Source organism: Leuciscus leuciscus (assembly GCF_965113295.1).
Source record: "Leuciscus leuciscus genome assembly, chromosome: 8".
Lineage (NCBI taxonomy): Eukaryota > Metazoa > Chordata > Actinopteri > Cypriniformes > Leuciscidae > Leuciscus > Leuciscus leuciscus.
This window is the reverse complement of record NC_138732.1, coordinates 4380567-4407809: the sequence shown is the minus strand read 5'-3', so window position 1 is coordinate 4407809 and position 27243 is coordinate 4380567. Positions and strand designations below refer to the sequence as shown.

At 35.2% G+C, this 27243-nt stretch overlaps 3 protein-coding genes and 1 long non-coding RNA gene across 6 annotated transcripts in view; 2 read left to right on the top strand and 2 right to left on the bottom strand.

The window, feature by feature from the left end:
* The window catches only part of LOC309504222, a 105272-nt gene that overhangs the window by 34205 nt on the left and 43824 nt on the right, over positions 1-27243 (bottom strand). The window lies entirely within an intron of this gene.
* Positions 560-22653, bottom strand: bbs12 (Bardet-Biedl syndrome 12). 3 transcript variants are annotated; one of them, XM_082177017.1, is made up of 4 exons: positions 19334-22653; positions 18254-18415; positions 16990-17014; positions 560-2465 (listed from the first exon to the last, which is right to left on the bottom strand). In XM_082177017.1, exon 4 carries the CDS (start codon positions 2463-2465, stop codon positions 789-791), a length of 1677 nt encoding a protein of 558 aa, XP_082033143.1. In that variant the 5' UTR covers positions 16990-17014; positions 18254-18415; positions 19334-22653; the 3' UTR covers positions 560-788. The 3 variants fall into 3 exon arrangements, with proteins under 3 accessions (XP_082033143.1, XP_082033142.1, XP_082033141.1); XM_082177016.1 differs by lacking the exon at positions 16990-17014; XM_082177015.1 differs by lacking the exons at positions 16990-17014; positions 18254-18415; positions 19334-22653 and adding an exon at positions 3926-4003.
* On the top strand, positions 4124-11399 carry cetn4 (centrin 4). Its single transcript, XM_082177219.1, has 5 exons — positions 4124-4271; positions 5400-5555; positions 8196-8324; positions 10847-10984; positions 11150-11399. Exons 1-5 carry the CDS (start codon positions 4269-4271, stop codon positions 11237-11239), a joined length of 516 nt encoding a protein of 171 aa, XP_082033345.1. The 5' UTR covers positions 4124-4268; the 3' UTR covers positions 11240-11399.
* il21 (interleukin 21) overlaps positions 16447-27243 on the top strand; it is a 23072-nt gene continuing 12275 nt past the window's right edge. The window contains exon 1 of the mRNA XM_082177192.1: positions 16447-16738. The gene's annotated coding sequence lies outside the window, so the exon portion shown is untranslated. The remainder of the gene's footprint in view (positions 16739-27243) is intronic.

Below are 27243 nucleotides of genomic sequence, written 5' to 3'. Positions count from 1 at the left end.
TAGATAGATAGATAGATAGATAGATAGATAGATAGATAGATAGATAGATAGATAGATAGATAGATAGATAGATAGATAGATAGATAGATAGATAGATAGATAGATAGATAGATAGACAGACAGACAGACAGACAGACAGATAGATTAATGATAGATGGATGAACAGATGGTCAGACAGATAGATAGAACAAATGAATATAGATAGATAGATAGATAGATAGATGATAGATAGAACAAATTAATATAGATAGATAGATAGATAGATGATAGATAGAACAAATGAATATAGATAGATAGATAGACAGACAGATAGATAGATAAACTGATAGATAGAACAAATTAATAGATAGATAGATAGATAGATAGATAGACAGACAGATAGACAGACAGACAGATAGACAGACAGACAGACAGATAGATAGATAGATAGATAGATAGATAGATAGATAGATAGATAGATAGATAGATAGATAGATAGATAGATAGAAATTATTATAAATATGTAATTTATAAATTTAGATGTATTTTATGCATGAAAAGAATCAGACAAAAAAATGAATAAAACAAAAAATCATCCATGTTTTATTTGTACATTAGATCAGCACATGTTGTCATTATTGCAGCACATGTTCAGGCGCTGAGCTTCTTGGAAAAGGATCTTCAGAGTTGAAGAGTGTATGAAAAAAAAAAAAAGTTGTTTGGTTTCAACTCCATCATGATTTATAAATAATAATAATTATTATTATTATTATAATGCAGATAAAAAGCTATTAATGAAGTGGCAAATGTCAAAGATACATGAGCTCATGGTAAAGCTCTTCTCCTTCACCGCCCCCTGTGATGATCTCAGTGTCAGACTGAAGCACGAGAAGCACCAGATCAAGAGCTCTTCTCCAGGCCTCAGACTTCACTGTCATGTTATCATACACACCGACCCCCAAACAATCCCTAAAAGCCCCTAACACGGGTTCTCCATCTTCATAACGTCTCATCTGATGTGCAATCGCGGTCCAAGCCTCAGCTTTCGACGCCACCGACCCGCTGTTCAGCATCAAAGTGGAGACGTAGTCCATCCAGGCTTCGGCCATCAGCTCCAACACCAGGTTCTCCAGTGGGTTTTCCGTCTCTGTGCGCCGGTACTGATGTAGTTTGTGGATGCAGAGGATCTCAGTGATTCCCGATCCATGCAGGAGCTTCCCATCTTTGAGCGCTTGGTGCAGCCGGTGAGCGCAGCTCCAGAACTCATCCTCCAGGATCTGCAGTTTAGCAGGAACAGAGCTGGTTATGACGGCCGTGACCAGAGACGTGTTCGCGATCACGATCCCGACGGATTCATGTTCCTCACACCGACTGACCGTCACTCCTCGGCCCACGCAGCGCTCGTCGAGCTGGGTGATGTAGGAAACCGGGACGGCACCTGTGCATGTGCTGAAGTCCTTCAAAACGGTGCTTTTAACGCCTTCAATAACCAGGACGCCTGAACAGCGATCTCTGAGCTTCACATCAACCACGCCGTGTGCGAGCACGACACCCACGCTGAACTCGTGCAGGATCTTCAATGCTTTCTCAACCCAACGCTCTTCCAGACTCACGCTCGACACTCGGTCTGTGATGCGCGTGATGTTTGCAGGACTGTTGAAGCCCACGTGACGATATCTCTCACTCAAGTCGCCGCTCACTAAAGCGATGTTTAACCTCTGACCCTGAAGGCTGTGAAGCGCTGAGGCCTGCTGGACCGAAAGCGGCGTGACGTACCCGTGTAACACGCACGAGCGCTCCTCGGACGGGCCCGGGATGGAGCACGTGACCAGTTTTTGGATATCCAACTTGGACTGCAACTCGCACGCTTTTAAAACTAAATGCATTGAGGTTCTGCATCCGTGGCTGACGGCTTCTGCTATGCTAGTCATGTCATTCACGCCGGTTTCTGTGTTTTCAGTTTGTGCATCGTGTGAACTAAAGTGTCTGCTGTGTTTGAGTGTCCGCCTGAGATTGAGATCTGCGTCCCGAGCCTCGGAGTTAAGAGCTGGACTGGGTTTGCGCTCCTTCAGTCTCCTGCAGGAAACGTCTCGCACACTTACAGCCGATTGCTTGCACACCTGCAGACTCACCTCCAGTGCTTTACTCATGGCTGTTTTGATGTCCAACACACTTATCCCTCTGCTGAGACACTCCAGTGCGACTCTACTCCAGACTCCAGCCAGAAACACCAGCGCGCCCGTCCCGGAGCGGAAGAGCTTCTGCTGGGCCTGTACCGTCTCATGCAGAAGCTGTCCGACCGAGCCGTCCAACTCGAGGCGCTGAAGCAGACGAGGACAGGAGCTGACCAACACCGAGTCCCCAGCGTCTTCATCCCAGATGAACTTCAGGTGTTTGCTGGGGCCGAGGAAGGTGTGTGTGGAGGCTGATATTGCCTCTAACTGCTGGAGTCCAACATGGCGGCGCTGAGCAACACTTCCAGACATCTGTGGAAGAGGAAGAATGACATGCTGGTTAATATAATATTACTAATAATTGAATCATTTATCTGTGTTCTGATAGGGTTGTGAGAAGAAGGATAAAACGATGCTAAATGTAAATAATAAAATGCAACTAACCATACATAAGTAAAAAATTATCCAAAGTTGAATTATTTAGTCCTTCACTCCTTTTTTTAATCCTTTATTAGACTTAATGATTTGTGCATTTATAATTTGCATGTATTTTTTGTATAAAAATAAATAAATCTTCTGTCAACTTCAACATTTTCATTCTTTTTCAACATTTCGGGGCATGAAATATAACGTAAATATTTATAACAGCACACGTAATGTTATTATTATATATAGCCCATTTTTGTAAATGTATAATTTGCATGTATTTTTTTGTATGAAAAAACATCAAATTAAAACAATAAAAATCTTCAATGTTCTATTCTACGTTACTTTCAACATTTTTAAACTTTTTTCAACATTTCAGGTCATGAAATATAACGTAAATATTCATATCAGCACACGTAATGTTATTATTAGGCTATAGCCCATTTTTACCAAACGCTTGCAATTTTTGGGGCTAATTGTCTTTTTAGATAAATTGTGTGTAGATACGGCTGTGGGTAGAAGGAAAAAACAATGCTTAATGCAAATGATCAAATGTAACTAAACATATACTTATATATATTTAGTTAAATACATGTCAACTTCTAAAGGGAAGCAGACAATGCTTGCAATATCTTCCAATCAAATTCTTCTGTCACTTGGAATAAACAGTTTCTGTTGTGATGAATTATTGGCTGCTGAAAGCATGAAACCTTAAAATGACATTTTCTATTATAACTTTACTGTTTTGAGTCTTTCAATTGTAAAATATGGGCCCCAAAGCTAATCCTGTTGAAAAACACAGATTTTTGACACTTTTATGACAGTGACATACAATAATACTTCACATCTAACACTTTATACTGATTGTTTGTAACAGGAAATTACAGTGTTAATGTTGCAAAATTACTCAGTTATGAAACAACTTGAACAGCAGCTCTACAGAAGACAATAATGTCATTATAAAACTCAGTTAATTTTGATATTCTCGTCCGATAATATTTTATGAATATTAATTATTCTTTAAGACCCCATTTTATATTTAATAAGCAAAGTTACGTGGATGTTGCACACACTTTTCACAAAGATGACTGCAATTAGATTAAGTATGCATAAAGTATGTTGATAAAGACAGCGAATGCTGTTATATATTAGGTAAAATTCTTAAATAGACTATTTCTGTACAACATAGTCGAGGTTATGTATCCAGAAATGTCTTCTTAGCAAATTAGCTTCTGTTCTATATTATGCAGGCAAAACAAAGCATTTAAACTATCTGGGGATCAAATTCAAGTCATATAAACTAACGCTATCGTATATAATGCTCTAATCAAACCAAAACTACAAACCTTCAACGCAGAGCTGTATTGTTTACAACCGTGTCCATGTTCTGATATGCGCATGCGCACTGCACTACTACGCTTGCCATAAACTCGTTGCTAAGAGACGAACGCCAAACGAACCAAACTGTCAATTACATCGAACATACCCCGCCCACTCAAGTTTGATTGGTGGAATACGTCATTCAAAGAGTAGCTACACATTCTATTGGATCAATCTGCTGTCACTTACTCAGACGCCACGCCCATCCAAACGCGCTCAAGGAAACCAACGACAGCATTTCCTTCTCTTGTTTACTATCAGATCACGCAAGTTGTAAAGCTGTGGTTTGGTTCTGCTGATACTTTCGAGATGGTAAGTATAGTTTAGGTTACTTTTAAAACTTTGTGAATGAATTCACGTCTGCATAAACTAGTTAAAAGGTTAATGCGCTGTTTGTTAGCCTAATCTGTTAGCTTGTTGGCGTTCTTGTGGAAACCGCCAGAGACTGTCGTTCACTGCATTTGTTGAGATGAATGGCGAAAACAATGCGAATTATTTTATATTGTGATTTATACACATTTATTGTATAAATCACATATTTTCCAAACTGTACAGTAAATGTGTTTGCCTGAATCTAATTAATTAAATGTGTGATTATGAAAACTAATCCAGTTCTTACAGCCTCCACCAAATACAGATTACAAGTAACAGAACTTATGTAAACGTGATTTAATTAATTAACCTTTATTTATCCCTGCAAAAAATAAATAAAAAAATATATATACACACACACACACACACACACACACATATATATAAAATATTTGCTTTATTAAATATATATATATGTATGTGTGTGTGTGTGTAATTATCATACATTTTATTTATAGGCGCCTTACATGACACTCAAGGATACCTTACAAGCACAATACATGTGTGTGTGTATACATACACACACACACATTTTATATATCTGTATATACATGCATTACACACACACACACACACACACACACACAGATAGATAGATAGATAGTCGGTAACACTATTTTACAGTGTCCTTGTTACATATGTTACATGTACTTACCATAGCAATAACAGTAAATTATGCATAATTACATGCAACTAACCCTCAACCAAACCCTAATCCTACCCTAACCCTAACCCTATAGTAAGTAAATGTAGTTGATTAATATTACTCAGTACTTAAATATATAATTACACTGTAACAATGACACCATAAAATTAAGTGTAACCGAATAGTCTATATAGTGTAAGTGTGCAGATAATTATAAAACATGCTGCAATACAATATACAGAAAGAAACACAGGATAGGGAACTCAGTCATATCTGTTATCCCTCGTCTATTGCAACAGGGACAGTATTTTTACCTCATTTTATAGTCTGATTCCATGATTATTTTATGATAAAACAGTATGATAACGCCCTCTGGTGGAAGCATGGCTGAATCTCTCTCTTTCTTCATTTTTTTTTACAAGGCTTCCAGCTTCAGGAAACCCAGTGCCACAGCGATCCAGCGGAAGAGACCAGGACCCAAACCAGAGCTGACCGAGGAACAGAAGCAGGAGATCAGAGAGGCGTTCGACCTGTTCGACACAGACGGCTCTGGAAGCATAGATGTGAAGGAACTCAAGGTAGAGCGGGTTTGAGACCCTCACGTTAGCTAGAGATAAGAGACAGCATCTGAACTGAAGAAGTGGGTAAATCTTGAAATGACTAAATCGTAAAACACCATCTGAGTGACTAATCTTACTCTGGCTAATGAATGTACCTGCATAATCTCTAATAATTATCATTAATAGGAATTTTAACAGACTTTTATTACTTTTATCTTTAATTAGACTTTTTAACAGAAATTTGAATTATTTATTGACACCAAAATGTCACATATTTAAAGACTATTCTACAGTTTTGTAAGCAGATTTTTTTACAAGCATCATTTATTTTTGTCTTCAAATCTAATTTTAAAGCATTTAAAGGGACAGTTCACCCTAAAATGCCTTTAAATGAAGTCATCGTTTACTCGCCCTGCTGTTGCTCTGATGTCGTATGCCCATTATGACCACAAAAGGAGAAATGAAAAGAATAAAGTCCCGCTCACGCTCGTCCATATAACGGCAGTGAATAGAGACCAGTATCAAGCTTTTAAAAAAAAAACACACAAAGGTATCACAGAATGATCTGATGTCAAACGTGTCGAATAGTGTTCTGGAGTTATACGATAGGGTTTAGTGAAAAACAAAACGAAATTAAATGTATAATTTAACGAAGATCCTGAGCTTGTCTGTTGATCTTCTGTGCTCGACTGCGTGTTCATGAGACTCTATTAGCGCCGCAGTCACTCCAACTCACACAGAAAAACACACAAGCTGTGAGAAATCAAGATTAATAAATACCACGACATGAAATACAATCCATACACCTTCTTCTCTGAGGTGAATATATCCGTTAACTGTCATTCTGACTGACATCAGTCTGGAGATACTTAACTCGGTGAAGAAAGTAAACATACTTTTTGAGGATTTCTAGGCGTTGTATTTCATGTTGTGTTATTATTAATCTTGATTTCTAATAACTTGAGTGTTTTTCTGTGTGAGTCAGAGTGACTGCGGCGCTAATAGAGTCTCGTGAACACGCAGTCGAGCACAGAAGATCAACAGACAAGCTCAGGATCTTCATTAAATTATACATTCAATTTCGGTTTGTTTTCCCCAAAACACTATCATATAACTCCAGAACACTTATATATATATATACAGTACAGGCCAAAAGTTTGGACACATTACTATTTTTAATGTTTTTGAAAGAAGTCTCTTCTGCTCATCAAGCCTGCATTTATTTGATCAAAAATACAGAAAAAAAAAAAGTAATATTGTGATATATTATTACAATTTAAAATAACTGGTTTTCCATTTATTATACTTTAAATGATCATTTATTTCTGTGATGCAAAGCTGAATTTTCAGGATCATTACTCCAGTCTATCACATGATCCTTTAGAAATCATTCTAATATGATGATTCATTATCAAAGTTGGAAACAGTTCTGCTGCTTAATATTTTTTCATAACCTGTGATACTTTTTTAGGATACTTTGATCAATAAAAAAATAAAAAAAGCAAATGTTTTAAAAATAGAAATCTTTTGTAACATCAATATACACGACTGGTCAGTAATGTTTTTTCTTTCTTTTTTTGAAATAAATCAATACTTTTATTCAGCAAGGATGTGTGAAATTGATAAAAAGTGATAGTAAAGAAGATTTATATTATTAGAACATATTTTTTTATTTTGAATAAATGCAGTTCTTTTTAACCTTTTATTCATCAAATATATTAGGCAGCAGAACTGTGTCCAACACTCATAATAAATCAGAATATTAGAATGATTTCTAAAGGATCATGTGATAGACTGGAGTAATGATCCTGAAAATTCAGCTTTGCATCACAGAAATAAATGATAATTTAAAGTATAATAAATTGAAAACCAATTATGTTAAATTGTAATAATATATCACAACATCTAAAAAAAAATTCTGTATTTTTGATCAAATAAATGCAGGCTTGATGAGCAGAAGAAACTTCTTTCAAAAACATTAAAAATAGTGATGTGTCCAAACTTTTGGCCTGTACTGTATATATATATATATTATCCGACACATGTAACATCGGATCATTCTGTGATACTTTTGCGTCTTTAAAAAAAAAAGAAAAAGAAGCTTGATACCGGTCGCTATCCATTATATGGACGAGACAGTTTTTTTAAAGTCTCCTTCTGAGGCTTGATAAAGAAAGACCCTTTAAGACACTACAGGTTATTATGGTAAAATCATTAACTAATAGATATCACAGTTCTTCCCCAGTTGATTGATTACATTAGGAATTACAAAAGAAAATTTGCATCACAAGTTTTCTGAAATGTTATGTTTAAATATGCAAATGAGTGATTGTGTAAATAAATGTGCACAATTTGCATAAATCATAATTCCAAGATAAACATGGATAAAACCAGGTTTCATTTTGTTGACATTAGTTGTGGATTTGGGATTTTTATCTCTCCATAAATCAGAAAATACTGTCAACAGCCAGAAAAAAAAAAATCTAGTTTTTAGGAATAAAATGTTATAAAATATCAGGCGAATGATAAATGTTTTTGCCTATATTGACTTTCCTTAAGCAGACTTAAGTTTAAAAATGAGGCGAAACATGAATCATGCTGGTTCTCACCACAGGCACTGTATATGCTACTAACACACCACTTGACTTGTTGCCATAGGTTGCTATGAGAGCTCTGGGGTTTGAGCCAAAGAAGGAAGAGATAAAAAAGATGATCGCTGATATTGATAAAGAAGGATCGGGCGTTATCGACTTCAATGATTTCCTTTCTATGATGACACAGAAAATGGTAAGTCTGAGAGCGAACCACTGTAGTGCACCTCAGATGATGACGTCCATAATCTCTCATTAATGCGACGTGAACCCATCAGACGTGCCATTCTGCAGAATATATGACTGTTTTTCACAAGTCCCAAACGAGTCCCGAACAAGCCGATGAAGAGCTCAGAAGTGGCGGATTGAAATGAATTGAATTGAAACTATCCATTTTATAATGTTAGTTTCACTATTTCACTTCTAAAAAAAAAAAAAGATGAATAATTTGATATTTTCTGTTTGTGTTCAACTAGTCAAGTTCGCAACTTAAATGAAATTAGTATGTAAAGTATTTCATACTATAGATTATCCAAAAATAGGCTTTAATATGGTTATGTAATTTGTGTTATTTTATAGTTTAACTATAGTTTTATACATTTTTCATGCTTTAGTAAAAAAAAAAATCTTTTATCATTTTATTAGTTTTGTTTTTATTTAAATATTGCTATTTAGGTTTAATTTATTTTCATTTCATTTTTAGTTAGTTTTTCTGTATTTCCAGTTAATAATTTTAGTGCTTCAACTTCAACTCATTTCAGTTTATTGCCACATTTCTAATTTTCATATTTATCATATTTATTAGGGGTGTAACGATACCCTCATGTCACGATTCAATACATATTGCGATACTGAACTCACAATACGATATTATTGCAATACTCCAAGACTTGTGATAAAAGATTAACATAAAATGGACTGTTGATTAAAATGCTAAATTTGATATTACATTGTAGTGTAAATGAATAGATTTGGACTTGATGCTGGAAACCCAATCAGGACAATAGAGACACCAGAATAACAATATTCATGATTCTGAAGATGAAAACAGAATTATTTTAGACGAATATGCTTGATCTCGGTCACTGACTAGATATATGTAAATATATATTTTTTACAGGTAACATCAGACATTTGGCATTATCAGGACCCACAAATATTCCCCCATTGCATTATTATGAAACAAGGGGAAGGACAGGCCAAACATTAGTCCCTAACTGATGAGTAATATCTTCTTGCGGTGCGTAGATCCAAAAGTAAATCAAAGATCCGCCACACGAATATCGGCTAAAAAGCTCACGAGATTTATTTTCCAGAGGCCATAAATAAAGTGCAAAAAAGTTGCATTATTATACATAATATTCAACATTAAATATAGTAGTTTGATGTAGTTCTGACACTAAAACTCTGAAAACTTTCTCACATTTTGGGTGAACTATAAAATATATGTAGACATTGGGTCTCATTCATGAACCATTCGTAAATATACGAGTAAATATGTGAGTGATTTGTGCGTAAAGAGACCTTCCCGAAAACTCTTCTCCTGATTCACAAATACTTCGTAAACGTCAGATGTGATAGTGAAATGTGTGTGTGTGTGTTAATGAATTCCAATCAGTCGTAAATGGGCCAATCAAGTCTCAATTACCATAAATCCCGCCCATTAAATCCGACTGACAACTATATATGGGCATCATATAATATTATGACACCAAACGAAGGATTTCAACATGTCTTCTCAAAAGCGAATGAAAAAGAGAAATGTCTCAGATGCAGATATTGAAGTTTTATTATCAGAAGTTCATTCAAAACGCCACATTTTATTTTCAAGTGTACATAGTGGCGTATCGGGTCCTAAAAAAAGGAAGCTTGGCAGCATATATTACAGATGCAGTTACTGGAGTTTCATCTGTTAATCGAACAGTTCCAGAAGTGAAAAGAAAATGGTTCGACATGAAGCTTGACTGCAACACTTGTGACTTGTGGACTTGTGTTCTGTTTGCAGATGCTTTTACTGGCTCTCATAATAAAAGTAAAAAGAAAAACCGTATGTAATTACTATATATAATATTTTTCAAAATGCTGTGTAAATATGTACCCGATTAAGGTGAATTAAAAAAATATAGCCTTATTAATGAGCAACACGTTCGGATGTTAAACGCACTGTTTACGCGTGGCTGGGAGCAGGTGGAGATTTCTTTCGTACCAACTAACATTTGGAAAATACGAACATTTTAATGAATCCGAAAATGTACGCCAGAACCACTTTACACACGATTCACACACAAATTGGTTCTGCTCGTGTTTCATGAATGAGACCCAATGCCACTATCCACGATGCATTTTTGTATTGCAATATATTGTGACTCGATACACCCCTAATATTTATTAATACTTCATTTCAGTTTATTTCAATGTTTTTAATAGTTTTAGTTTACAATAATAACCCTGTATTATATAATGTAATTATAATTTAATGTTTTATCATAGTGAACAACATGTTTTGGAAGAAGGAATGGTGATGTTTTGACTCATTATTTAAATTTAGTTGATTTTGAGCAAAAAAAAAAAAATGTAAAGGACCGTCAGTCCTTTAAATTCCCAGCAAAAATGAAAATCTTGACGCTGTATGCCGTTACTGTGATATATAATTACTCATTCTGTGATTTTGAACTCCTACACTAAATTGATCTGTGTGACATTTATCTTTCACAACAGAGTGAGAAGGACTCGAAGGAGGAAATCCTGAAGGCTTTCAGGCTGTTTGACGACGACTGCACAGGGAAAATCTCCTTCAAGAATCTGAAGCGAGTGGCCAAAGAGCTCGGGGAGAACCTCACAGACGAGGAGTTACAGGTGTGTGTGTGTGTGTGTGTACACCTCAGGCAGAACGATGGCGGGTTAGTCAGTGCGTGGTACATGACATAAGATCAGATAAGATCCCTCATCATGGAGGAACAGCTGACATCTTTAGGAAACACAACATGTTTTTGAAGATTTTTTTTTTTTTTTTTTTTACAGGAAATGATCGACGAGGCCGACAGAGACGGTGACGGAGAGATTAATGAGCAGGAGTTTCTGCGGATCATGAAAAAGACCAGTCTGTACTGAATCCCTCGTAACCCTCACTAAAGCTATTACATCGGGAGGCCTCTGAAGGGAATTGAAAGTGTTGTTTTGTGTCGCTTTCTTTTTTTACAAGGTTGTAAAAATATTTTAATCTATACATATTTTGTAAACTATTATTAAATAAAAACGTATTTGTATCTGTCCTGTCAGTGTCTGCACAGTGTCTCTATGTGATGACCAAGCCCAAAAGTGAAAAATGCATTGGAATAAAAAGTATATATGTTATAATATATATATATATATATATAAGTCCCCCTGTAGTGAAAATCCAGCTTTTAATGTTGTTTATACATATATCTATGTGGTGTTTTTAATTAATCAACACCATTGCTGAGTATTTTCTCCTTAAAACTGCAGTGAACCAAACATGCTTTGAAATCGCTGGTGTTTCTGACGTCACAAACTACTGTACCTTGTAACCAATCAGATCAATGTGCCGGCGGGTTTTAGCATATCATTAACAGCGAACTAGCAGGGGAGCCAGGTTATCCCGGTATATATTTCTGTTGATATCAAATATCGGGTAGATTTAGCAATAAAGCAGGTGTATGATGTATATTACGATGTTATGATGAACTATATGTCTTTCTCTACTGATGTTCTGAGACGTTCAAAGCGTTTCTGATGATTGGCTGTCTGACTCTGAGAGGCGAACGGGAACATGGTTTTTGTAACATTAGAAACACATTATTAACTTTTTGATAATATAGTCAAACAAAAGGCTAATCATATTTATTACGATATGTGTCTGACGTTGTAAAGAGCGAGACCATTGTGCAGTTTACCTCAGTAAGTTGACCGAGTGGAACTCTGAGATGCGGTGAGTGAGTGGAGGCGGGGCTCATTAGCATATTCAATGAATCATTAGCATATTCAATGAAGCAAGGGCGCATTTAAATGTGTAATTTTGGTGGAGTTTTAAGGGTCAATTATTGACTAAAGGGGGACTTTAGTGGGATTAAACAAACACAGCCCAAACATTAGATCATTTCTGAAACTGGACAGACAAATCTCAGCTCTGGAAAACTGTTGGTATCTATGATACTGCTAATATTAATAATGAAAACGGGTTCAGGAAATTTCACTTTCAGTCACATTTATTTGCCTTCTTCTTCTTCTAGTCTTGAGCAAGACGAAACTGAAAAAAGTTCCTCCAGAACCACATGTTGTGGGATTTTTCAGCCAGCAATGGACAATATTCAATAACAACAAATCACAACATTCGTTAAACACCAAACATTTCAAGTCCAGGATGAATCAAAGGTCAAGAGTGCGAGTCTTGAACTGAGAATCACTTGATTGCTAAACATGTTTAATTTTTGAATAGTCCCACAAATACAGTAAAACCTAAGAAGAAGACAACCTAAAAAAACAAAACACATTATATGTATATATATATATATAAATGTTTTTTAGTTTTGTTTTTACTCTGTATAACTTACAGACTCCTTAGGCTACATTTTTTGACATTATTTGACATTATTATATATATAGCTTCATTTATAAACATAAAAATCAACCAGACAAGTTTGCTGAAAAGTTTATGGTTTCAATGTTGTTCTGATGTATCTAGACATATAAGGGTGGCCGCTTTTTCCCAACAAGCCACATCATTTGAAGTATCGTCCACACATTTTGCTTTAATGTGCTTTAATATTTAGGGTAAATTCCTAACCCTAAAAATGAGCAACATTTGAGCAATGTTAAAAGTGACGCAAATACTGTAAAACACTGTAGCCTGTGCCGCCTTAAATGTTTAAGTACAATCAACTTGTATGTTTGAGTCATTTCAACTTAAATTGCATTAAACCGACTTAATATAAATAAGTATATCTTGTATAACTTATTTTAAAGTTAAAGTTAAAGCAATGTAAAAACATATGTTGTAATAATAAAAAAAATTGCTTACAGTATCATATTAAAACACTATGATTTGTATACACTGAAAGATGGATAAAAGTTATGAAAAATTGGTGGGGTGCAATTTGTTAGACCTTTAAAATACTTTACAACAAGGTCCCATTAATTAACATTAACTAATAATGAACTATGCATTTCTTATAGTATCATTGTTAACATAAGTTAATAAGTTAGCTGAGATCCATTAAATAATATTAACAGAAACAACTTTTGATTTTAATCATGTAAATACACTGTAAAAAATGTGGCTGCGATTTAGTTATAACAACTTAAAATTTGTTGAGATAACTTAAATATCCAACTCAACTAAAGTTAACTAAACTTAATATTTTAAGTCAAGCATGAACACATACTTTTTAAAGTTTAAACAATGTTGGATTTAAAGTTGTGATAAATAATCGTAGCAATTTTTTTTACAGTGTAGTAAAGGTTAAAATTAACAAACTATGATTAAATAGTATTCTTTTATTGTTAGTTCGTGTTAACTAACTAATGTTAACAAATTGAACCTCATTGTAAAGCGTTTTGTTGGATAAAAGGAGTTTAAAGGGCTTAATGAAATTGAATTGCATTAAACTGACTTAAAAACATGAGTAAATCTTTTATAACTTATTTTAAAAAAGTTGAAAATTGCTTGTTTTGATGAGTTAAAGCAATGTAAAAACATGTTGTAACTCATTTTGACAGTGTAATAATGTTATTTAGTATCTTAAAATGCACATTCTAGTTCCACATGCAGTATTTATAATATATTATAAGTATGACTACATCTGTTTAGACGAGTAAACGTGCGTCTGAAGGCCTGTGAGAGCAGAAACATCCGAGACCATCGAGCCACCAGTATGACTCAATCAATGTGAGAGAAATGAATGATGCCTAAAATGAAATGACTGAACGCGAACCTTAATGACTAAGGCATCAGTAAAAGTGATTTTGCTCTTTATGTCTAAAAAGTGAAGCCGCCCGCAAACACACACACACACACACACACACACACACACAAACACACACACAGCGACCACCATACCCTTAATACAGGCCACTGAATCCTCACAACGAGCAACTTAAAGTCACATTTGATTTCCACTTATCAAATATAGTGCAAAAAATACCTGTGAGATAAACAGGATTTTAGTCACTGCTATTATTTTCCAAGCCCTCGGCGAACTACAGAGGCGTTGGCGGATCCGCTCGCATCGAGGTGAAAGTTTGTTTACTAGTTTCAGACACTATAAATTCTAAATGGAAAGTAGGAAATGGTAAAGCGATGTGCGTCAAGGTGTCGAAATTTCATCGCTGGCTCCGTATCTGAAGGTGGGATCGCTCGACGGATGGGTTTTTCACAACACTGTCCATCTCTAACGTCCCTCCTATTTTTAATGCTACCAATCTTTTTTTAGCGGCTTATCGGCGGCTTAAACGTTTTATCTTCCGACCCATATGAATCACAACGATCGAGCAGCACCATAGACAGTAAAAGAACACCAGACTGATGTACTTTCTCTGAAACCAGAACTAAAATGGCGTCTCAAAAATGATGCCTTTTCCCAAAATTGTGAAACAGTCTCGCCGTCTGTTATTGTCTGCTTGAGACGAATCGTCTGAATGAATCATCATAACTTTCTCAAACAAAACCTAGATATCTATTCATACATTTACAGAAAGTACCAAACATTCAGGATATTGATACAGTAGTGGCTTGTTTGATATATATTTTTTGATGTACTAAGAATAGAATATGTGGCCCAAAAAATGATAAGATCAATAAGTTATGACAACATGTTTTTAAATTGTTTTAACTCATCAAAATAAGATATATATATATATATATACAAGATCCAACACATTTTTTAAGTCAGTTTAATGTAATTTGAGTTGAGATGAATTAAACATCAAAGTTGATTGTACTTAAATATTTTAAGGCAGCAACTTTATTTACAGTGTATTTTAGTTATAAATGACTAATTATAAATTATAAAATGACTTTAAGTATTTAATTTGGGGAATGCTTGTTCTCTTATTTATTTTATATCATCAAGAAAAAAATCATTTGTTTTACTCTTTACAACTTCATGAAGCCCTTTAAACTCCTTTTTTTTGTTAGAGATGTTTCTGCTCTCACAGGCCTTCAGACGCACGTTTACTCGTCTAAACAGATGCAGTCATACTTATAATATAGTATAATACTGCATATGGAACTAGAATTTGCATTTTAAGACAAAAAATAACATTATTACACTGTCAAAATGAGTTACAACATGTTTTTACATTGCTTTAACTCATCAAAACAAGCAATTTTCAACTTTTTTGAATAAGTTATACAAGATTTACTCATTTTTTAAGTCAGTTTAATGCAATTCAACTTCATGAAGCCCTTTAAACTCCTTTTATCCAAAAAAACGCTTTAGAATGAGGTTCAATTTGTAAACATTAGTTAGTTAACACGAACTAACAATAAAAGAATACTTCTTAATCATAGTTTATGTTAATTTGAACCTTTACTAATACATGATTAAAATCAAAAGTTGTTTCTGTTGATATTGAATGCAGCATGCGCTAACATGAACTGACGATGAACAGTTATATTTTTATTAACTAACGTTAACAAAGACACAATAACAAATGTATAGTTCATTATAAGTTAATGTTAATTAATGGGACCTTATTGTAGAGTATTTTATTGGTCTAACAAATTGCACCCCACCAATTTTGTATAACTTTCAGTGTATAAAAATCATGGTGTTTGAATATGATACACTGCAAAAATATATATATATATATGATCATTAAGTTATAACAACATGTGTTTTTCACATTGCTTTAACATTTTCAACTTTTTTTAATAAGTTTGACAAGATTCAACAATTTTTTTACGTCAGTTTAATGTCATTTAAGTTGAAATGACTCAAACATCCAAGTTGATTGTACTTAAAAATGTAAGGCAGCCACATTTTCCATAGCGTAACCTCATAAAAGTGTTGTTTTTATTGCAATATGATGCAATACGAAAAGTAATATGGTAAAATGATGGGTTATTCATAAACAAAGCTATTTACATGGTACTCCTAGATATATATTGTGCTTTTTTGTGCTCATTCGGTACCATGGTAAGGCCGTGGTACTTTATAAGTGCACTGACCCATGTTCCTTTCTCCCCCCCACCCCACACAAGTTAACTATTTAACTAACAAATAACCTTTAAAAACATAAAGCGAAGGCCGGGTCTTCTCAGAAATTTCCCATGTAACCGTGCAGCGCTGTGCAACCGTACCCTGCGTGATCTTATGCCCCGCTCTTATAGGAAAATTAGCTTTGAAGTCACAAATAATACTCCCACATATGGGCCTCTGGACAGAAACTTGTGTCTTGTTTCCTCTAAATCTCTGCGTTTCCATAACAACTGTTTTCAGAAGCGGCGATCAGTTAACCCCTAAATGCCAAGGAAATGTCACTGTTTCAGATATGAAAATAAAGTGTTAATTGAGTGCGAGACCCCTTTAGTTTTCAGTCAGAGAGCAAAGCGCTCACACTGTAGAGAGCTGAGGCTGACAGCATGAACCGGTATGTACATCTGACTCATTTTTTTGGTTTTGGCGAGTTAATTGTTGTGTAGAAATAGCATAGATTTACTTGTGTCGACACTAAAATGAATGTGCTGTAGTGTCATATAGTGTATGCATATCCAGCAAGTGTTAGTGCATTTCTATTTTCCTGCTTTAAAGTGTTTGCAGTGCTTTATATACACTGAATATTGATGTGCTGATGTACAGAAAGGGCGTGCACACAGTGACTGACTCTGAAAGCGGAATTACCTGAGAGAAGCAGCATCTACGTCACCTGTAGACATACAACACTTTTACAAATCAGTGACAAAGAAAGCTGGCACATTTCTGCTTATCTTAAACAACATATTACTTGTCAGTGATTGAAATGCATGATATTAAGGCAAAAAAAGTGTGTGATTTCTGGTGTGTAACGGCTGTTAATGTTTTTTAAACCTCATATTTAAGGCATCTTATATAAAACTCCACATAGATTTGGCATATGTATTCACATGTTATTGTAACACAAATGCTTAATTGTTTACATCCTAATTCATTTAATTGTTTATATTCATATCGTAGTTCACATCCAAGCCCTTTCATTATAATTTAGGCTTTAAAAAAAAAAATTAAATAAAAGCAATGGCTGTATTTTGGTTTGTAAATCTTTTTATTATTATTATTTAAGGCATAGATGTATATTTTTACATATATAAATAATTACAAAATAATATATATATATATATATATATATATATATACATTTTAAATGTATATATTATTAAATGTATTTATTTTATTTTGTATTAATATATTCATACAATATAATAAATAATATATGTTTAATATATAAATGTATATGTATATATATATATATATATATATATTAAAAATGTATTAATATATTTTAATATATGTAAAATGTTAAAATATATATTTGTTTTATAATTAATATATACAAATATATAATAATAAATAATATACATTTAGATGTTTATAAACTTATATATATATTAATTTTAAATGTATATATGATTAAATTAAGTGTATATATTTATATCCTTTTTAAATTAATATATACATATAATATAATAAATAATATGTATGTAGATTTTATATATTTATATATATATAGTATACTATAGTCTATGTATATATTTTAATATATATATATATATATATATATATATATATATATATATAAATATATATATGTAGATTTTTATAAACACACACACACACATAATTTTGTGAATTATGTAAGATGTACTAGGATGGCCTTTAGTGTATGTGATATTTTAGTATAGAGTCGAGAGCCGTTCAGTCAGAGAGTGAATCCTTCAAGAAGCCCAATACTGCTTTAAATATAATCACAAACATTAATAATCATGGCATCTAATTCTCCAGACTGAGAAGTAGGACAGGAGGAGTCGAGCGTAAACACACAGTGTCTCTCTTCCCAGCGCACACACACACACACACGGCCCGGTCGGCCGTCCCCCGCCTACATCACCCCATCTTCCTGTGCTCTTACCGTAATATCCGCAAAATCCACATGTCTCGCTCTCAGTCTGAATCAGCCGAAAAACTGATTCACCTGTGTCCTCGCTCATGCCCCCAATATCAGGCGCTCAGTCTGAGGATGCCTTCAGCTGGCTTCAGTCTGGATGCATGTTGTGTCTGTGTGTCTGATGCTCTAGAGAGAAAGTGAAAAAGAGAAAATACAGTCAACTCTCTCAACCTACAGTCAAGTGCAACTCTCTGTGCACAGCGAGCTTCATGCTAATGTACAGAAAACAGGCCCACGGATACAGCTAACTACGGAATATGGCTCACGTGATCAACAAACTCTCAAGCAATAAGCATATGCTCTGAAATACCAACACAATTACATGAAAACAGGGTTAACATCCCTCGCGTAACTCATCTGAGCATTTTAACTCTCTCTATAGGCCATTTAACACATTGAGACGGGTTTAAAATTGCTAAATGAATTTGGTTTGGATGCATTTTGGTCTCTTTTTAACTGTGAATTTTAATGGAAAATGTCTGTGAATAAACATTAACTAAACATGACGAGGGACCAAATGACATTTGAGTTGAATAATTACAGAAGTGCTTGATAAATAAGGTTGATCTAAAGCATCTTTAGCTTTTCGCAACTATAGTGCTGATCTATGGGACCTTTTAGTCCCGTAGACCATGACTTTAAATATATAATTTATAATATATAAATGTTTTTCCAGTTGTATTCGGTATAAATTGTTTGCTATTTGATGCTGTTATTGTGGTGATTCTGATTCTGTCCCATAAAAACTTTATGATTCGGATAGAAGCGTCAGCTAAATGAATAAATGTAAATGTAAATGTAAATGATTCAGTCTCATGCTAAACAATAACCAATATTTTTTTGTAAAATATCAGAAAATATTAGAAAATAGACACACAAAAAAATATATAAAATAAATAGACTGATGTAAAAGTTTCACCAACTTATAAAGTAGGTACTTATTTTGATTGAGTACTTACATTGCAAGCGCTAAAAAAGTATGTTCTGTATAGTATGAGTGTAATATGAATGTAATCTAGATGATGTCGTTATCATGTGACCTACCAGCGTTAGTTGCGTTGCTTCACTATCCTTCATAAATCCTCTCCTGTGGCCTCATGGGATGGTAAAGTGTCCATCATAAACACACTTCAGAATCTCAGCGGAAGTAGTAGGTCATCCGGGAACTTTACACCTGCTGTGTTCAGACATGAGAATTCAGACATACTACTTTTATCACATACTGTTTTTCACCTTCTATATTACTTACTTACTTACGCCTTCCACCCGTACTGGGGCATAGGCCGTCTACAAGGGATCTCCAAGAGTCTCTGTCAAGTCAAGTCAAGTCAAGTCAAGTCATCTTCATTTATATAGCGCTTTTAACAATGTAGATTGTTCCAAAGCAGCTTTACATTGATAATAGGAAATTTAAGTAATAGAGATTGTTTTGGCTTTACAGTAGCTCTAGGATAAAGTTATTGTCCAACTAAAGTTAGTTTTGATTGATTCACTTCCGTCGCAACGATCATTAGTTATTAACACGACACCGTTTTAACAGAAAATAAGTTCTTTCTGCGCAAACTTCAAAAACGTGAACCTGTGAGAGCGCTGATGGCCCGCACATGCGCACTACGAGTTCAGTCTATAGACCTCATGTAGCCCCGCCCCTTTTCAGCGCTGCGCTCGTTGTCTTTTGACTTCCGGTCTTTATTTTCACAGCGATCTTGCGTAATCATGAATGAACGGCTCGTTTTAAAATCTTCCCGGTCGACTGACATTTGTTAAGACATCTGCTTTAAACATTACAATCCTCATGATGACTTTCGTTAACTTTACATTAGGTAAATCCACTTCAAAAGCGAATTACTCCTGGACAGCAGCGCCATAGAAATATACAGAGCGACCGCAAAAACGGAAGTTCAAAGACAATATTCTAAAGATGGCGGCGCCCTCGTTTCTCTGGCGCATAAGGTCTATAGGGATGCGCGTTTGAATATATGTGGGCAGGCGTGTAGTCCTTCCCTACAAACCAACCCTCAACAAACTACTTGTCTGGCCTTAAAATGTATAATACAGAATTGTTATCGCTTCCGCGAACCGGAATTATCCCGACAACGCTTTATCTGTACAGAGGTAAAGGGAGGCCTTCACAGGGGAGAGACTAGTTGACACTTCAGGACTGCGATGTCGTCATGTTCAGGCGCAGGTCCTTCATCAGATCTGGATACGGCCTGGATCCGGCGGACTGCGGTAAACCTCGGTATAAACAGACAGACTAATATTAGCGTAGAGGCCATTCTTCTTATGATGTAACGAGTACATCAGGATTTATGGGAAGTGTTCCCGGTTCCGGCTGACCCAATCTATGCAGCCTAACATTGAATTATAGAAGTCTATAATGTGTTATGTGTATGCTAGGTCAAAGAGATGTGTTTTTAGTCTAGCTTTGAACTGACAGAGTGTGTCTGCTTCCCGGACAATGTTAGGATTGTCCAATGTTGGTGTAGCCTGGCAAGCCAGACCTACATCATCAAGATGTTAGATCTGGCAACTCTCCATAGACACGGCTCAGTCCGAGGGGCGGGATAAACGGCTGTCTTTCAAATTCCCTCAGCACGCAATAGGACAGCGCTTCAACCAACCAGAGCGTTTTCCCAACAGCGGAGCTAACGTTAGTTGAAAGATTCAACTTTTGAATCTGGCCTGCAAAACTACGAACACATCTTCCTTTTTTAAGAATGACTTAAGTGCCGTTCTTTGCTCTTTTCTCAAAGAAAAACTTAACTCCAAGTCCTCCAGAGTCGCGGCCAAAGCCGATTCGAAAGACTGTTCGCCAGCAGGGAAGCAGGGAACCGTCGCAACTCTGTCGTCATTATGTTAAGCCCACCCTGCCTACTCTATACACGACGTGATTGGCCTGACCCAATTTAGGTTTTTACAGCTCCGAAAGTCAGTGGAGAGTTGCTAGATTTGCTAGAGAGCGTCTAGATTTCTAGGCTAATGTTGGTGCTAAATAGGAAAAGGATCTACCGCCAGCAGTCTGTCCTGGGCTCTCCTCTCCAACTGGTTCCAGGTCATCTTCATGATCTTAAGTTCTGTGTCCAGTTCTTGGCGCCATGTGTTCTGCCTCTTTTCCGCGTGCCCTGTGTCCATGTTAGGGATTTAAGTCGGCTTGTGTTTTCTTTGTGATTGTTTTCCAAGTTTCTGCTCCATATAGAAGAACTGCTTTTACATTGGTATTGAAGATCCTGACTTTGGTCATTGGTTGATCCAAATGTTTGCCTGTCGATGACGCTACCCCGGTAGGTAAAGGCATCCGCCTCGTCCAGTGCTCTTCTGTCATGTGTGATCGGGTTAGTGGTGGTTGTGTTTATCTTGAGGGTCTTACTCTTGCCTTTGTGAATGTTGAGGCCAGTTTGTGCGGAGGTATCTGCTACACTGGATGTCATCTCCTGCTGGGTGTGTGATAGTAGGGCCAAGTCATCTGCGAAGTCCAAGTCCGTTAGCTGTCGGTAGAAAGAGAAATGGCAAGAGTAGACATCCTTGTCTGACGCCTGTCTTTACCTGGAATGTCTCCGTGAGTTGCCCTTTATGTATCACTTTCCAGCTTAGAGATCCTCGTATGAGTTCCTGATTATGGTGGAGATTTTTTCAGGTATCCCATAATGATGTAGGAGCTTCCATAGGGTCTCTCTGTCTCTACGCTGTCGAATGCGTTCTCGTAGTCGAGGAAGTTGATGAACAGGGGTGAGTTCGACTCTAACGACTGTTCAATTATATATTATATACTATATATAGTGGCCTGGTGTTTGTTTCAACTAGGGGTCTAGCAGCCATTTTAAATTCCCCATGAAATCAAAACTGAGCATTCTTGTTTTTTTTTTATGGAATATTGCCGTAATTATTATAAATAATGATTTATCTGTGCACATCATTTATTTTTAATTCATGTTCCTGATAATCTTGCATCAGAATAACTTCCTCTCGCAGCATCTCTTCTCTTCTCTGATGATGTGGGCGGGGCAACCTGCCACTCACATGAGATCAGCCAATAGCAAACCACAACCAGCCAATCAATTCCCCACAGACAAAATCAAGCCCCGCCCACATTTGTTCTTGTTCCAGAAGTGTTTCACTCGGATATATACGACACGATAGGGAAGAAAAGACCAGCGCAAAGACCGACTTCAAGAACAAAGAAATTATAAACTAAAAGCTGGTATTAAAATAGTAGTATTCAGTGCAAAACTAGTTGTTTTCTTTAATGGGGAAAGATAATTACTAGCGTTATTTCAAATCATAACACAGAAATTCCATCATGAAATACATTAAAAATACACAATGTTTGAAAGACATTATTGTTCTCTGTTTTCTACTGCAGAGAATTCAAAATTCTCTGCAGTTTAACCGAAAGTCCCCAGCATGCCAAATAAAAATGAACACGGATAATAAAATGGACAGTTCACTTGAACTAAAAGTAACTAAAAGTCTTAAAGTTGGCATGAAACAGAAGTTGTGCTGGTCTTTTCTTCTCTATTGTGTCGTATATATCCGAGTGAAACGCCTCTGGAACAAGAACAAATGTGGGCGGGGCTTGATTTTGTCTGTGTGGAATTGATTGGCTGGTTGTGGTTTGCTATTGGTGGATCTCATGTGAGTGACAGGTTGCTCCGCCCACATCATCAGAGAAGAGAAGCTGTGAGAGGAAGTTATTCTGATTCAAGATTACCAGGAACATGAATTAAAAACAATAATGATGTGCACGGATAAATCATTTATATTAAATACTGCAATATCCCATTAAATTATCATTATCATATAAATATTTTGAATGCATAGTGACTGCTATGACCCTGGTTCTGCCAGAGATGTGCAACACTGGATGAAAACATTAAAATGAAAGGCATGTTGTCTTAAAATATTCAATAATAAAATACTTTTGTGAAATATTCAATTCAATCTATAATGCATGTTTAGGCCATTGATGATTAGATTTTCTCATAGATGGATTCTTCTTTCATGTGATCATGAGCTTTTGATTGTGTGTTTGTGTATATGTGAGTGTGTGTGTGTTAAAGAGAGGAATATCTTGTGCATTTGTTTATTTTTATACCATCATGATCATTCATATCTCAGAAGTTCTCAGCTCAAGGTATGTCTATTTAAGGAATACAAACAGACACAAATGAGTCAATAGTTGTCATGCAAAAGAGCAAATTGCACACACACACAAAACAAAAGTTCAAAAATGTTCCCGTTCTGAATAACCATCTATACCCACAAGTAAATATATGCATATATGGTATTGAGCAGTGCATGTCAGTTATGTATTGTAGTTTTTGTTCCTTAATGTATGTTCCTCACTGATGAAAACATGAAGTTCCTTATTTATAGCAGTTTCTAAAACCATAACGTGACTCAGTCAAGTCAGAACTGTTTGGTCGAGACTCCATTTAAAGCGTGAGTCAATTTGTTTGTAACCAGCTGTTTTGTTTTTGTGGGCTGAATGGCATTATAATGTACTGTAACCCACCTCAATATCAGCATGTGTGAACCTCCTCCACAAAACAAACAACTCTCAAATATTACAAAAAAGACCTGAAGATTTAAGGAACTTTGCTCTGACTTGAAGACTAGTTTCATCTGTTTTAATGCAGGCTCTGATATTCAAATGATGTGGTTCACGGCCTTTGTTTTAACAGAAAAACAGTGAGTAATAATTCAGTTCAGAATTTTGCTTGGTTTCATCTTTTGATGGAAATATGGCAACAGAAACTGACTCATAACTTGAAATATTCTCTCTATTTTAGCTATAGGTTATCTTTGATCAACGTTAGGGTCTTTCCCACATTTAAGCAAAGATTCTTGATTTTTTTATCACCTTTTTTTTTGTGTGTTGAGTTTAAGAAATTCAACTTTTTAATGCGAAACTACTGTGGGAACTAATAAAAAGGTCATTTTGCAATTTGCGTCAAGTTTGTGTCATATTTTGTGTTGCGGTCGATTAACTGTCGAAATACATAAAGGCACATTTTCCTTCTATGGAAATATTGAGCATTACCTTTTAAGGTAAACTATATTGTCCTCTCAATCTCTTTCTGTCATCTTGCCTCAGACACATTTCCACTGCATCACATTATTTTTGTATGCTAATATTGCATATGAGTTTGGGACTTTTGTGGCGTTAGTCATCATCACAAATGAATAGTAAAAAAAAAAAAAAAGTTTGAACATTGAAAAAATGTAACATTTGTTTTTGCAAAAAAAGAACGAGACTTTGAAGTTAACCAAACAAAATTGAAACAAAAACAAGAAACAGAATGAAAATGAAAATCTGTCCATCTATCATCTACTATCTGTCTGTCTCTGTCTATCTATCTATCATCTGTAATAATAATAATAACTATGTTTATAGCGCCTTTAAAGCAGCTTCTCAAGGCGCTTAACATGATAGAACAAGCAAATAAAAATACAACACAGAATTTTAAAATAAAAAATAAAAAACAACAGACTAGAGTATAAAAGTCAAGACAAGCAAGAATCTGTCTGTCTATCTATCATCTGTCTGTGTCTATCTTCTGTCTATCTATCTATCATCTGTCTGTCTGTCTATCATCTGTCTATCTATCTATCATCTGTCTATCTATCTATCATCTGTCTATCTATCTATCATCTGTCTGTCTGTCTATCATCTGTCTATCTATCTATCATCTGTCTATCTATCTATCTATCATCTGTCTATCTATCTATCATCTGTCTATCTATCTATCATCTGTCTATCTATCTATCATCTGTCTGTCTGTCTATCATCTGTCTATCTATCTATCATCTGTCTATCTATCTATCTATCATCTGTCTATCTATCTATCATCTGTCTATCTATCTATCATCTGTCTGTCTGTCTATCATCTGTCTATCTATCTATCATCTGTCTATCTATCTATCATCTGTCTGTCTGTCTATCATCTGTCTATCTATCTATCATCTGTCTATCTATCTATCATCTGTCTGTCTTTCTATCTATCCATCATCTATCTGTCAATCTATCTATCATCTGTCTGTCTGTCTATCATCTGTCTATCTATCTATCATCTGTCTATCTATCTATCATCTGTCTGTCTGTCTATCATCTGTCTATCTATCTATCATCTGTCTATCTATCTATCATCTGTCTGTCAATCTATCTATCATCTGTCTGTCTGTCTGTCTGTCTGTCTATCTATCATCTGTCTGTCTGTCTGTCTATCTATCTATCATCTGTCTGTCTGTCTATCATCTGTCTATCTATCTATCATCTGTCTGTCTTTCTATCATCTGTCTGTCTATCTATCCATCATCTATCCATCATCTATCTGTCAATCTATCTATCATCTGTCTGTCTGTCTATCTATCTATCATCTGTCTGTCAATCTATCTATCTATCATCTGTCTATCTATCTATCATCTACTATCTGTCTGTCTCTGTCTATCTATCTATCATCTGTAATAATAATAATAACTATGTTTATAGCGCCTTTAAAGCAGCTTCTCAAGGCGCTTAACATGATAGAACAAGCAAATAAAAATACAACACAGAATTTTAAAATAAAAAATAAAAAACAACAGACTAGAGTATAAAAGTCAAGACAAGCAAGAATCTGTCTGTCTATCTATCATCTGTCTGTGTCTATCTTCTGTCTATCATCTGTCTGTCAATCTATCATCTGTCTATCTATCTATCATCTGTCTGTCTGTCTATCATCTGTCTATCTATCTATCATCTGTCTATCTATCTATCATCTGTCTATCTATCTATCATCTGTCTGTCTGTCTATCATCTGTCTATCTATCTATCATCTGTCTATCTATCTATCATCTGTCTGTCTGTCTATCATCTGTCTATCTATCTATCATCTGTCTATCTATCTATCATCTGTCTGTCTTTCTATCTATCCATCATCTATCTGTCAATCTATCTATCATCTGTCTGTCTGTCTATCATCTGTCTATCTATCTATCATCTGTCTATCTATCTATCATCTGTCTGTCTATCATCTGTCTATCTATCTATCATCTGTCTATCTATCTATCATCTGTCTGTCTGTCTATCTATCCATCATCTATCTGTCAATCTATCTATCATCTGTCTGTCTGTCTGTCTGTCTGTCTATCTATCATCTGTCTGTCTGTCTGTCTATCTATCTATCATCTGTCTGTCTGTCTATCATCTGTCTATCTATCTATCATCTGTCTGTCTTTCTATCATCTGTCTGTCTATCTATCCATCATCTATCCATCATCTATCTGTCAATCTATCTATCATCTGTCTGTCAATCTATCTATCTATCTATCATCTGTCTATCTATCTATCTATCTATCTATCTATCCATAATCTATCTGTCTATCTATCTATCAATCTATCCATCATCTGTCAGTCTGTCAATCTATCTATCATCTGTCTATCTGTCAATCTATCATCATCTGTCTATCTATCTGTCTATCTATCTATCATCTGTCTGTCTGTCTATCTATCTATCTATCTATCTATCCATAATCTATCTGTCTATCTATCTATCAATCTATCCATCATCTGTCAGTCTGTCAATCTATCTATCATCTGTCTGCCTGTCTGTCTGTCTATCTATCATCTGTCTGTCTGTCTATCTATCTATCTATCTATCCATAATCTATCTGTCTATCTATCTATCAATCTATCCATCATCTGTCAGTCTGTCAATCTATCTATCATCTGTCTATCTGTCAATCTATCATCATCTGTCTATCTATCTGTCTATCTATCTATCATCTGTCTGTCTATCTGTCTATCTGTCTATCTATCTATCAATCATCATCTGTCTATCTATCTATCAATCTATCCATCATCTGTCAGTCTGTCAATCTATCTATCATCTGTCTATCTGTCAATCTATCATCATCTGTCTATCTATCTGTCTATCTATCTATCATCTGTCTGTCTGTCTATCTATCTATCT